Source organism: Mirounga angustirostris, unplaced genomic scaffold (genome assembly GCF_029215605.1).
Source record: "Mirounga angustirostris isolate CCGP_5_RB_7025 unplaced genomic scaffold, mMirAng1.0.hap1 SCAF_7, whole genome shotgun sequence".
Taxonomy (NCBI): Eukaryota; Metazoa; Chordata; class Mammalia; order Carnivora; family Phocidae; genus Mirounga; species Mirounga angustirostris.
The window spans coordinates 69,890,183-69,903,888 of NW_026991715.1; the positions used below are offsets into that span (position 1 = coordinate 69,890,183).

The following is a 13,706-nucleotide window of genomic DNA, read 5'->3' on the forward strand; positions in this document are numbered from 1 at the left end:
AAGGGTAAGAATTTTAGATTAGAGCAAGCAAGAGTTCAGCGAGAATCTGAATATATAGATGTTGTGAAGCTCAGATGAAAATATTGATCAGAGGGGCGCCTGGGTGGCTCAGTCGTTAAGCATCTGCCTTCAGCTCAGGTTATGATCCCAGGACCCTGGGATGGAGGAAGCCTGCTTCTCCCTCTCCCACTCCCCCTGCTTGTGTTCCCTCTCTTGCTGTCCCTCTCTGTCAAATAAATAAATAAAAGCTTAAAAAAAAAAAAGAAAAAGAAAATATTGATCAGAAACTAGGCAGAGAAAAAAAAGAAACAGCAGATTACAAAAATGAGGACCTAGGACAGGGAATATTCCAGATTTCTTGCAAAGAATCAGGACTAGAATATATAAAATATGTCCTTGTGAAACAGGACAGCAAATTCAGCTAAGAAAGCTTCTTGAGGACTGGGACCATATGCCAATTCATCTTTACATGTGCAAAGCATCATATATCACTGGTGCTCAGTAAATGATTGTTGAGTGAATTAATCAATTTAGAATACAAGTATCAAAACAGAACTTGATAACTAAAGTAACTTTTGCTTCTGCATAGAGCGGGGGTCAGCAAATTATGGCCCTTCCCCCATTTCTGGCCATTGCCTGCTTTTGTGAATCAGTTTCATTGGAACAGAGCCATGCCCATCTGTTTACATATTGGCCTTGGGTGCTTTCACACTACAGCAACAGACTTGAACAGTTGTGACAGAGACTGCATGGCTCGCAAGTCTAAAATATTTACTGTCTGGCCTTTTATTGAAAAAGTTTTCTGACACCTGCCATAGAGGTTTAAAACTATTTTTGTATATGTTCTCTGTTCAGCGTGATTTAATCACAGCATGGCTCACTCAGGTCCAGAGGTAATTGGGAGCACCTGTCTGTTCTGTGAGGCAAGATAACAGCAAGTCCTGGGAACCAAAGCAGGGCGGGGGTGACAGATCTATCAGAGTTAAGAGCAAAGGTATCTTGATGCAATCTTGTAATTTCATCTCTCCCTTCTTTGAACCATTTGAACCTTTGTATCTCTCTGACAGCACTGGTCACATTGTACTTCGAATGATCACAATTTTGAATCTTCTTTCCCCCACTCAAATCAGGCTACAGGAGGGCAGAGACTGCATTTTGTCCATGTTCATATTGGGAGTGTCTAGCAATACTTCTGGTTAAATAGGTACTCATTTAAAATATGTGTTGCAGCTAGCAGGATTATGGTAGCATCTGAAAAAGAGGAAAAGCAAGGTCTGGCAGCTCAGAGGCTGTAGGATTTTACGTATTAGCAAGCAAGAGATACAGTTTAATGAAAATCTGTGTGGAGTAGTGTTCACGTAATTGGTAACACCAAGGATTAGCTCTGTGTGAGGGACTGGTAAGGAATCGCTCAGATTTTTTGAGGCTTTTTATTTCCAGAGAATACTTTTTTCTGATCTGGGAACAGAATCTCAGCTTCAAGTATGCTCAGTTATTAAATGGATTCTCTGATCCCTTTGTGGCAGGAATAATTGCCTTTGGCTCACAAATTCTAATTCTGGGTCTGACAGTGGGGCTTCCTCCTTACTTATCTGTCTAGTGACATCATTCATCCAACAAATATTTAATGAGCTACTACTATGTCCCCAGGCTTTTTGAGAACGCGGGTTTAAGCTCTGTTTTTCCATTATGGAGTGCTAAGATGACAAACGCTACATGTTATTGAGAACTTTACTACGTATTGGTGTGCAAGGGAGGAGACATGGGGGACTAGTAGCCTGGTGGGTCTGATGGGAGTGTGGAGAGAAAGAGGAGTCCAAGTCTGGCAAGCTCCTGACAAGTCTAAATTTGTTTCCTGTCTGGGACCTAGGGCTTAAATGGAAGAAGCCTCTGGCAGACAGATTTGGACACTCTTTTATTTTGTTTTTGGTTTTAAGATTTTATTTATTTATTTGACAGAGAGAGAGAGAGATCCTGAGGTGGGGCTTGATCCCAGGACCCTGGGATCATGACCCGAGCCCATGGCAGACATCTAACCAACTGAGCCACCCAGGTGCCCCAGATTTGGACCCTCTTGAAGTAACATCCTGCTTGTAGGAGGTTGGGCAAAGTGGAGACTCCCTAAGCTTGGTTTTGTTCCTTGGATAAAATTCCCTTATGTGTGCCTACACTTAGATATCTGAACTCAGAGTGTCAAATATGAGAAATAGCTTTTTCAAGGAACTACAAAAATCTTTGGAGAAGATTTATAAGTGTTACTTAGTACGCAAGGCTAACTAAATTGAAGAAGGAAGAAAAATTGTGTGACATCAGTACTTTTCTTATAGGGTTTAAGCAAACAAATTACTTTTGACTGTGTGAAATTCAGTTACCGAAAAGTGATTTGATGATTATTATAGGAAAACAGACTTAGACTCCATCAGTGCCTCATTGAGGCAGAATTAGGAATTTGGCCACCTTTGGCTTCTCAAATTTTAACTTTCCTTTCAACATCCCATGCCCAGGAATCCACTTCCTTTCTGTTTTTCTTATCAAAGCATGACTTGAAGAACAAAATCTCTTGGTGCTGTAAATGAAGAAAGAAGTTTAGAATATCTGTTTCAGGTGTATTTGTATTTTATTATGGGATCAAGTCATGTTTTCTAATGTTGAATTGTAAAGCACCAAGACATAGGCTTTGGGAATCATTTTTATATGATAGCCTTCCAGGTTCTTCACAGAACCCTTTTCTATTATATAGGCCTGCCTGCCCTCCCTCCTTCTCCTCCAGATATGTTGAATTTCTACTACCATATCCTAGAGCCTATTTTAGCTACTAGGTATGGAGTAGTGAATGAGAGAGACGTAGGACCTACCCCTCATGGAGCTTTTATTCTTACGGGTAGACAAAAACACCTAAATAAGCAAATAAGGTATTTATTAGGATAAATGATATACAGAAAATACAACAAGGTAATGGTTAAGAGTGCCTGTGGAAGTTATCAGGGCAGATGCCTGCGAGGAAGGGATAGTTGAGCTACCCCTTAAATGAAGGAGATAGAGAAGCCAGCCATATGAAGATCTCCGTCAACAGTGTGCCATGCAGGGGGGAAAGTTTGTGCATAGGTTTTGAGGCAGGAATGGTTTTGATGTGTTTGAACCACAGAAAGAAGATCAGTGTGATAGGAATACAGTGAAAGGAGGAAGAATGCTATAAGATGAGGCTAGAGAGGAAAGTGGGGGCAGAATCATATGGTCCTTTTAGTCCATGTGAAGAGTTAGGATTTAAGTGTGTTGGGCATCCAGTGAATACTTTCAGCATTTGATAGCATCTACACCACCCTGTCACATACTTGTGCTAAAAGTACCAGCTTTTCTGTTTCCTGGTGTTTTATTTTTCAAGGCAAAGATCATCAGCTCTCTGGAGAGGTTTTCACCATTCCACATAATTTCTTCCTCTTGGGACATCTCTAGCCCTCTCTGGGATGCTCATTTTTTGCTTGTCATCTTTGGCTTTTGCAGCTTATTAAACTTTCACCCTAGAGAGTGCAAGCTCGGTGCACTTAGGGTTGTGTTTTAGGGATCACTGTTTTTCACACAGTGCCTTCCAGTGTCTTTTTTTTTTATTATTATTCTTATGTTAATCCCCATACATTACATCATTAGTTTTAGATGTAGCGTTCCATGATTCATTGTTTGTGCATAACACCCAGTGCTCCATGCAGAATGTGCCCTCCAAAATACCGACCACCAGGCTAACCCATCCTCCCACCCCCCCCACCCCCCGCAGTGTCTTCTTCCTAAATACTCAGGAGAAACTGTTAATGAATTACTTAGTTCCCTGAGGTAACTTTAAGAAGGAGAGTGGGTTTAAGGTTTCATTTCAATTCATCACAGTGCCTAAGGTGGTATCCTACCCATAGTGAAAATGCATGCTGAGGAAGTCCAGTTGTGGAGAATGTTTTTAATCACAGGACTTGGTGAAACAATGTTTAAGCCAGAACAGTTTGATAGACACTGACCTTGTCAGGGTCTGAATGAACTAAAGTAATATTTAGCTGCAAATAAAGCCTTTTTACAAATAATATAATAAAACCATGGGTTGAATACAGAATATTGAATAATCTAAAGCTGTTAATCTATGGGGCATATTAACAGCGAACACACATTTATAACAATGTGAAGAAAACATTTTTCTAATATTATATTTTTCTGTTTCACGTTATCACCGCATGAATAATTGATTCACTGTCTTGACTATAAATTGTCTCCATGTTTCAGTTTCCTTAGTGTAGGTTATAGTAAGTACATCTGTGTCTACTCTTTCACTATGCCACAAGGATTTACAGTTTCTAGACCCAGGTCTGCCTTTGTAGTTGTGCATCACAGGAAAGCTATTTAATGTCCTTGATCATTTAGGTTGCTCTTCTCATTACCTGTTCTTATGCTTTAAAGTGCAGCATTTGCATTCCTACGCAGTTTCTGTACCAGAACCCTTTTGCCTGAAGTGCCCAGCTGTTTGTTGACTGTTGCAACTGTGAGATGAAATGTTCAGCAACAGCCCATAATAATGCTAAATTAGTACTGCTTGAGAGCAGTTTGCAACTCAAAGTAACTATCTGTTGCAACTCAAAGTAATTATCTTTCTAGTTATTCCAATTGAGATTCATTACAAAAGGGTACCCTATGTCCTGTGTTTGGAATCAGGAGACATAAGATCCACTCTTGTTTCTGACTATAAGCCATTCAATCAGCATTTATTTTAAATTTTTCGTCCATAAGATCAGCAGTGAGGTGGTGTTGGACTGCCAATTGCTAATCTTTAATCTCCTCCCCGGTTTGAAACTTCTAAGAATGCTGCATGTGCTTTTCTCTGGCGCAGATGGGCATTTGCACGTTGCGGATGATATGATCTGACCTTGGGCGCTTTACTTTTTTAAGCCCTGGGAATAATTGCCAACATCTGTTGGGGCTTACCACGTGTCAGATGTAGCGTTGCAATTCACACACGATCTCATTCATCTAATCCTTCTAACAACCCGTATGATGTAGGAATTAACCTTCGTTTATAAAGGAGACATAATTCACCTATAAATTGACCTTAGTCTCCGTTTATAAGTACATGTAGGGGTAGGGTCCTCATTTCTAATATTTCATCAATTTGTTCGCAAATTCTCATTGTGAACATCTGGAGGGGTGCTTCAGTCAAAATTAAAATAAATGTCCTTCGGAAAGGAACAAAAATCAGTAAACGGCTTTTCTCCTCAGAAAGAACACCGGGAATTGCTTACAGTGGAGTACCCAGGGCGGAGTGCCCGCCAGTCGGGGGGCGGAGGGGGGTGGGTGGTGTCCTTGTGCCTAAAGGGACAAACTAGAAAGTTTAGTCAAAGAGTACAGTACTAGAAAGCGCAAAGCGCGTACTTCGCCTGTCCTGTGCCGGCCGAGTTCAGACTCCGAGGGTCCGGCGCGCAGGCGGGTCAACTTAGCGCCTCGCTGCCGGAATAGTCCATTAGGGATGGCCACTGCAGGGTGTTCCCGACGCCGGAGCGCAGACCTGGCTGCCCGCTGCGCAGACGGGGGCGCGCTGCCTTGGGCAGCCACCCCCGCTCCGCTGGTCAGGTGAGCGTAGCCCGGGGAGCCGTGAGTCCTATTGGAGCAGACGGAGGATGGAGGGGGAGGAGCGAGAGGGGAGGAGAACGGAGCCACCTTCTGGGCCCGACAGCGGGAGAGAGGACCAGTAGCCCCGGCGAAGCCTGGGGACGCGAGCGAGAGGAGAACGGCGGCGTGCGAAAGGGACCGGCGGGGACCGCAGGGCGCGCGCGGATGTCGGTGTCCCCAGGGCTAGGTAGGCCATGGCTGGGGGATGGTGCTGCGAGCATCCCGGTGCTACAAGGGAGCGGCGCCGTACGCGCTGCGCGCGCGCGCGCGGGGGGGGCGGTGAGGTGGGGGCTGCTCCCGCACCTGTTGCTGGAGGTGGAGGCGTGGGCGCCGGAGGCAGGGCGTGCACCCCGCGCTCCGGGCTGCAGCTAATACCGCGGAGATGTCAGCGTCCGCTCTGCCCAGGGCTGCGGCGGGGCGGTGAGCGCTCCGTTTCTGCCCGCCGCCCTTTCAAAAGCAGCTTGATCTCTATAGGAAGGTGCGAAGTGGGAATGAGCGGAGGGAAAACTTTCCTCTCCTCTCATTCTGCCTGTTTGAAACCCGAACCCTAGCTTTAATTTCAAAACGTCTGCTTGGAAAATAACCGACCAAGAACGGCGCGCCACAGGTAATAATTAATAATGGGAACGTGGAAATAAACTTAAGGAGTCTTATGTTCACAAATAACTGCTGTGTCGAAGAATTTTCAGTGAAATATGTTGATCTCAGGGAGTTTGGGATTAGCCTGGAGCCGCAGAATAATATGTTTTTTTTAAAACCTTAGACATTTTTAACGTCTTCAGCTATTTTAAAATTGATTTTTTTTCTTAAAATTAAAACTAAGAAACTGTGCTAGTGTTCATGGGGGGAAGAAACTCATTTTAAGGTGCAATACTAACTTACTCGTAACTTTTATTTTAAACCGACTTTTAACATTTCATGAAATCCACTACCTTTAAAAATGTGTGTAATGTGTTTATATGTAACTTTTAGAAATTACTCATATCAAATCATGAGAATGCATAATTACCAACCATTAGGATAAAGCTAAAAAAATATACCTTAGCTAATACAGCATTATTTAAAAATTCTGAAGTTATTACCTTACATTACTAAAGTGCTTTTTCCTCCCCTTTGTGTGTCATTTATCAAAACAGCTAGATAGAACAAAAAAAAAAGTTATTAAAAAAGATGTTCTAGTCGAGATACAAAGGAACACCAACAATTTGGGGGGGGGTGATTTACTATAGGGAGTGCCAGATACAGTATGAACTGTGATATAATAAAATCTTTTAAATATATGCAATTAGATATGTCTTGGCTTGCCGTTAACTTACTGTGACTTTGGACATTCATCCATCCTTCTGCACCTGATTTTTCCTCATTTACAAAATAAAGGGATGGAACCAGGTGACTGAAAAGACTTATTTCAGGTAGAAATGATAAGCTTCCTTATAACTTTTTAAAAGAAGTAGCCAATATGTGTACACTAAAAATAAGTATGATCAAATCCTATCTCCATGTTTTTTCCATGATGAGTCACAGTAGCCGCCACCCCATACTGAATGTCTCTTATGTAATGAATTCTGAGAAGCCCTTTATATAGATTATTTAACACTTACCACAAGACCATAGATTAGTGTTATTCCAATTTACAGATAATGATATTGAGGCATGGAAAGTTTAAGCTCCTTGGAAAAGTTCCCCAGTTAGTAAAAGCTGATCAAGGATCCTTCCTGAGTGCTCTTAGCTCTACTCTATACTGAATGTGATGATTAAAAGCTGAAACCACCTATAAACGTCAACTAAAAATAATCTTAGACTAAAATGTAAATACATAATGAGGTGCAGATAAATTACGGAACAACATTGAGTCTTGATATCAGAAATAGAAATCATGTATCAGTCAACATTTATTATATTTAATAACAGCAGTTATAGTTTTATGCTGTATACATATCAAATATTGAATGCCAATTGTATTCATTGTTGGAAAAGGATAATGTGAGATATTTAGAACACAAATACTTTGATGGTAATAAAAATAACGATTAGAAATAATACAGTAAGGCAGAGGCTAGTGTGAGGCAAAGTATTTCATAGATCTTTCTACTTGCAGGTGCCCTTGCCCATGTTCTACCCAAAGAAAAAGAGTGTTCACAACAGAATTAGCTGTGACTAAACCCTTTTGTTCATGCCCCCACAGTGAATGATAATAGTATGCTACATTTACTGAATGCCTACTGTATGTTAGGAATTCTAGGCCCTTTAAAAAGAGTAACTTTGTATCTATCATCAAATACTAATATCCTGATTTGCAGGTAAAAAAACTGAGGCAGAAAGATCTGTGACCTGGGAGGACCCCCAAAGAAAATACATTTTGCCTTAGATTGGGTGTGTGATCCTTTAATGTTCAGAAAGTCATAGGCTGTGAATACACCGTTACACTCCTTAAGCACTGGGAGGAAATTTGGAGCCAAACTAGATCAACCCCTTTATTTCAAAACTACTTGGGGAAACTGAAACATAGAAAATTTGAGAGACTTAAAGTCACAGATTCTCTTTTTGCATTTATGACTTGAGTCACCTGGATATTTCCATAAACTAATAAGTGAGAAGCATGATAACTGATTAACTTGGTCATTACATGTTTGATTTATTGACACTCAACCAAGCACTGCCTTGTGCTCTTTTTTAATATTTCTGTCCTACTGTTACTGCAAATTTCAAGGTTGCCCAATTAGGATACTAAATCTTTGAGGCCAGGGACTATATGTTTCTCTAGTATCTCTAGCGTTGAGCAAAGTTGTTAATATATTGAATTTGTTATAGGCTTTGTACTTACCTCTGATAAGTCATTATTTTATGCACTGGGTCCAAAAATCTGCACCATGCAAGCACTGTGCTGTCATTACTTTTACTTCACATAGAGGGCAACCAGATAATTTATGGATGCTTTTAAAGCATATTGAGCTCCTTAGATGATGATTGCTTAACTTGATTATACAATGTAGTGTGACCAGGGAGAGATTTGAATGGGCATTTCCCTGATTTTGTGGGAAAAGCCAAACAGCTTAGTATTACATGCAGTTGAGTGTACATCTGTCTCTCTCTTTGACTTGGAAGTAACTTTTTTTCTGATTATAAAGATAATACAAAATCATGTAGGAAATTCAAACAGTACAGGAGAAAGAAAAATCACCCGGAACTCCACTGTCCAAAGATTTTGGTGAACATCTAGCCAGAGAGATGTCTTTTTTCCCCATAACTCCTTCTGAATCAGGGTGAGAGCTGAATAACTTATTGGAACTGTTTACAATTTAAAGCTCTACTTAGACTTAGTATTCTATCACTCTCAGGAAGCTCAAACTTTACATAAATAATGGTACTTGTTGAGAAAAGAAGATAAAAACTCTCATACAGAATGAAGTACTACAGAAAGTTGATTTCCCCGTGCATGCATGCCCGTTTTTCTCCCTTCACAAAGCAGGATGGGGGGTGGACAGGAGGCATCTTTGCATGTATGGAGGGTTCCCCAATGTGTCAGGATGTCAGGCCACACAAGAGGCCACAGCACCCGAGCTCTGTTGCCCCGATGGAGGTGTGGAAGAGGAGGAGAAGGGTGGAGCTGGGACATGGGAGGCTGTGGTAATACAAAGGCTGTGTTTTCTGATTCTACTGTGACACACTATACACTTTAAAATGTACCAGACCAAGTCCCTCCCCCAGCTGCTGGGCAGGTGGTCATGGGGCCCTTTCTGGTGCAGTCAGGCGTAAGGCTGGCTATACCTCAGAATGAGGGCAGGATGCTGATAGGGCATTTCTCATTCATTTATTCAGGATTCTGAAAACCCCGAATGGACTCTTTTTCATATAAAGGGGGAAAACTGGCTGTTGGAATAATTCTCCATAAATGAGTTTTGAACTAATACAAAATTATCAGGTATAAAGGGAGGCTGGGGGTCTCTATGAGATAGGCAATGATAGCCCGTTCCATATGCATTTGAATATAATTACATTGAAAATATTAATGTTTTAAAGATGATGTTATTTGATTACTTTAATTCATAAATGTATTTGTTATTCAAAATTCCCTTTTCCTAGGCACATTTTCTTGATTTGTGCTATATATTTGAACATAGAATTCTTTCATGCCTTACTTTATTAGGGGCTTAATGTGGCTTAAATCCAACCATCTGTTCACATCTTGGCACATCAGTGCTTTGGAGGTGCTGGTAGGGGCTAAATAAATTTCCCACATTTTAAAGGTTAGGGAAAGAGCTACCTTTATGAATAGATTTCAAATGATTCTCAGCAAGACAATAGTGCAGTAGTGGAGTAAAAATGCATTTCATTCTCTGAAGCACAAGGTCCCCTGTCTGTCTTTAGTTTTGCTGAAAGGCAATTAGCATTTCAACTAGCCAATTTGGTTACATGCAATGAAGTACTTGGGCTTATAATTTGCTGCTCTCTGTCTGAGGCAGTTGAGCTCCAGCTCCCGTGTAATCCTTTCCAAGTAGCCTTCTCTCCAGCATAGTTATTGTTGCTGCTCTTAAATAACTAATCAACAGAGAGTTTTCCTTGCCTTCAACTGCGGGGTGCCATAAGGCAAGGAAAATGAAATGCCACGCTAATAAGGCGATGATTGTAATTATTAAATAGTCATTATTGAAATTGTGGCACAGGTTGAAAGATACAGAATAGCTTCAAATAGAATAGCTTCAAACTACAACTTCAAAAAAGGCATTGTGTGGCCCTCTTAATAGTTTATTTCTGCATGCATTGGGCAGAGTGAACAGAAGGTATGTATGTTATATAGAGGGAATTAAGTGAGATGACTCAAAATTAACAAGAAGAAATTCTTAATTATTTATATTGACTTTGCACTCTTTCTGCAAGAAAGAATTCTTTGGGGAATATGTATAAAAGAAAAGAATTTTTTTAAGCATTATAACAAGTGAGCAAGTGCTCTGAAGCATACTGTGGACATAATTCAAGGGTTTGTATTTGTGTCCTAATTGAAGATAAGATTTTGTTAGCTTCTTTAGTCATGAATTCTGATAATTAGGTACTATTAATATACTTCGTGCACATATCATATTCTTCTTAAGGTACTACTGTATGTTTTGATAATCCCTTTGTTAAGATAATTGGAATGAAACTATCCTTTAATCCGTGTCATGGGGCAGTAATTCAATTTAGCTCATCTTTTTATGCAACACTGTTTTTGCCAAGTTGTACTTATGTAATTATTTGGAAATAAAATAATACATTTCTCATTTTTCAAATAATGTTTCACTGAAAAGGCATAAGAGAAGTGTTTCAGATATAAGCCTGGCAAGTGAGCAATATAATTTGAGAACGTATGTGAAAGAATGCACTATCTTTTATATTTCCAACCTCTGATATAAAGAGAAAGCCCTATCTGCACCTATAATTAGAGTCATTTGTATATTATTCAACTAAATTTAGCAGTGTTGGTGAGCAGGCATGAAATAAAGAAGGCTTACCTGTCCTTTGGCAGACTAGTCAGCAAGGGATGGAAAGTGTTGTGGAAAAAGTGGGACCTGATCTGGACTTTGAAGAATGGTGGAGAAGAAGAGGGAGTGGAGAGAGGTAGAGAGAAGGGCCCAGGGAATAGCTTGGATCAGGGGTGCAGAGGGAGGAGTGATCCAGGTGTCTTGTCCCAGATACACATTAGATCAACTTGACTGCAGCTGTTGAAAGAAGAGAAAGAGATGGTTGGAAGTGCAGGGTTGGTTGGATTTTTTAAAAAGAGTAATTCAGTGGTTTTTAATATATTTACAGAGTTGGACAACTATAACCACTCTCTGTTCCAGAACATTTTTATCACCTCAAAAAGAAATTCGGTACCCTTTAGCTTTCCCACCCCATCCTCTCCCACCCCCAAGTCCCTGGCAACCAATCTGTGACTCTACAGATGTGGCTTTTCTGGACATTTCATGTGACTGGAATCTTATAGTATGTGGCCTTATGTGTCTGCCTTCTGTCACTCACGGTGCTGTTTTCAGAGTTATCAGGCTGTAGCATGTATCACTACTTTATTCTTTTTTATGGCTGAACAATATTTCTTTGTATGTTTACATGAATATACTGCCTTTATCCATTCACCAATTGATGGACATTTGGGTTGTTTCTACTTTTTGACTATTATATTATGGACATTTATATATAAGTTTTTGTGTGAACGTATGTTTTCAGTTCTGTTGGTTATATATCTAGGAGTAGCTTGGGAGGGTGGATAAAATACCAGGATGCATTCAGGAGAAACGTATCCCTTTTCTTTTATGCCTCCTTTCAAGCTCAGGGTCATGTTATGGGGCAGATGTATCAGGTGTGGCTTGAAGGTTTGTCGCTTGGAACTTTCCTTGCATAGACTTCTGCCAATTAACTAAGACATTTAAGACAGGGCCAGATTGTGAGAAAACAACATAAAGGAAGAACTTGGAGCCAATGACTTCTCCCTCACCCCTGGCTGTGGTTTTTCTTAAGAAACAAGTATGGTGCAGGCTGGCACAATAATTGACCTGTCTAGGATATGCTAACGTCAGAAATGTGATTGGTTGTTATTTGATGCTCACTGAATTCAATTCTCTAATGACTTCTGTGTTTTCAGTAGGGATCCAGCTAAATGATACGGGTTGAACTACCAAAATGAGAAAAAAAAATATTTTTGCTTCTAAGACAAATTACAGAGGGTTTAAAATGTTTCGTTAAGGAGGGCAATTCAATAAATCACTTGATTGAGAATTGGGCTTTAGGTAAAAGACAAGTCCGGTTCACTAATGTATAGTCTTATCAGATATCAGTAATTCTGGTGTGTGTGTTTGTGTGTGTGTGCATTTATGCGTTTGTTTACCTGAAACCTTAACTAATTTCCTGAAAGGGTCTGGTGTACTTTATAAGATGAACAAATTTGAACAAATAAATTTGAACAAATTTGTCTAATTTTGGTGGAGGCAAAATATTTTAAGGTTTTTGAAAAAACCTAAAAAATATATTTGCTTAGTACTTTGTGATTTACAACATAGGTTCACATGAATTAATTCATGTAACCTTAACCACATGATTGAAAGTTATTAACTGTTTTACTTTATAGATGAAATGAAGATTTATAAAAGTGAACAAAATTAAAAACAGCACCAAACTCAGATCTTCAATTTAATGTCCAAAAGTTATCCACTCCGTAATGATCACAGTAATGATCATAATCTATTATTTTTTGGTGTCTCACAAAAAACATTTCTATTAATATTAAAATAAATTGACTTCTTATCTTAAATTTCCTAATATAAGTAGATCTGTTTTACCAGGTAGCATTACATTGAAAATCTCACTATAATAAAAATATTTCCAAACTTTAATCAGGACTTCACTTTTTTTGAACATTTGTTACCAAAATTATAAATAATTAGAGATAATCTTTGAATACCATTACAAAGCAATTTGATCCTGAGTGGCAGTTTTACATAATATTTAAGTATCTTTCTTGGAGAAAGTTAGCAAACTCAGGAAATTGTTCTTGTTTTTAGGTGACTAGAATGCCCTAGTTTTTATAAGTCAGTGCTATACCTACTACTTGAGAACTTGAAATGATATAATTAATAGAATTTCCAGAAGCTGTTTTGGCTTAGGGGATTTTACTTCATCTTCCTTTTATTTCTCACTAATATTCATGAGTGCTGTTATATTGGGGGTTGGGGGCGCCTGGGTGGCTCAGTTGGTTAAGCGACTGCCTTCGGCTCAGGTCATGATCCTGGAGTCCTGGGATCCAGTCCCGCATCGGGCTCCCTGCTCGGCGGGGAGTCTGCTTTTCCCTCTGACCCTCCTCCCTCTCATGCTCTCTGTCTCTCATTCTCTCTCTCTCAAATAAATAAATAAATAAAATCTTTATATTGGGGGTTGGCCATTCATTCAATCAGTGTTTGCTGAAGCGCTCTAACATGGACTTGAAAAACATGCTGAGTGGGTGAGTTCTAGTTTTACATTTTATTTTAGCTACTGACCTCACAATTCAGATTTTATAGTGATTTTTAACATTTTAAAATCCTAATGATTTCATTGGCACT

The 13,706-nt window shown here is 39.7% G+C and overlaps 1 protein-coding gene across 1 annotated transcript in view; it reads left to right on the top strand.

Annotated features, from left to right (window-relative positions):
• Positions 1-5,671: 5,671 nt before the first annotated feature.
• Positions 5,672-13,706, top strand: part of ADGRV1 (adhesion G protein-coupled receptor V1) — a 515,575-nt gene continuing 507,540 nt past the window's right edge. Inside the window, exon 1 of the mRNA XM_064596364.1 lies at positions 5,672-5,824. Coding sequence (XP_064452434.1) covers positions 5,803-5,824 — 22 coding nt within the window. The 5' untranslated portion in view covers positions 5,672-5,802. The remainder of the gene's footprint in view (positions 5,825-13,706) is intronic.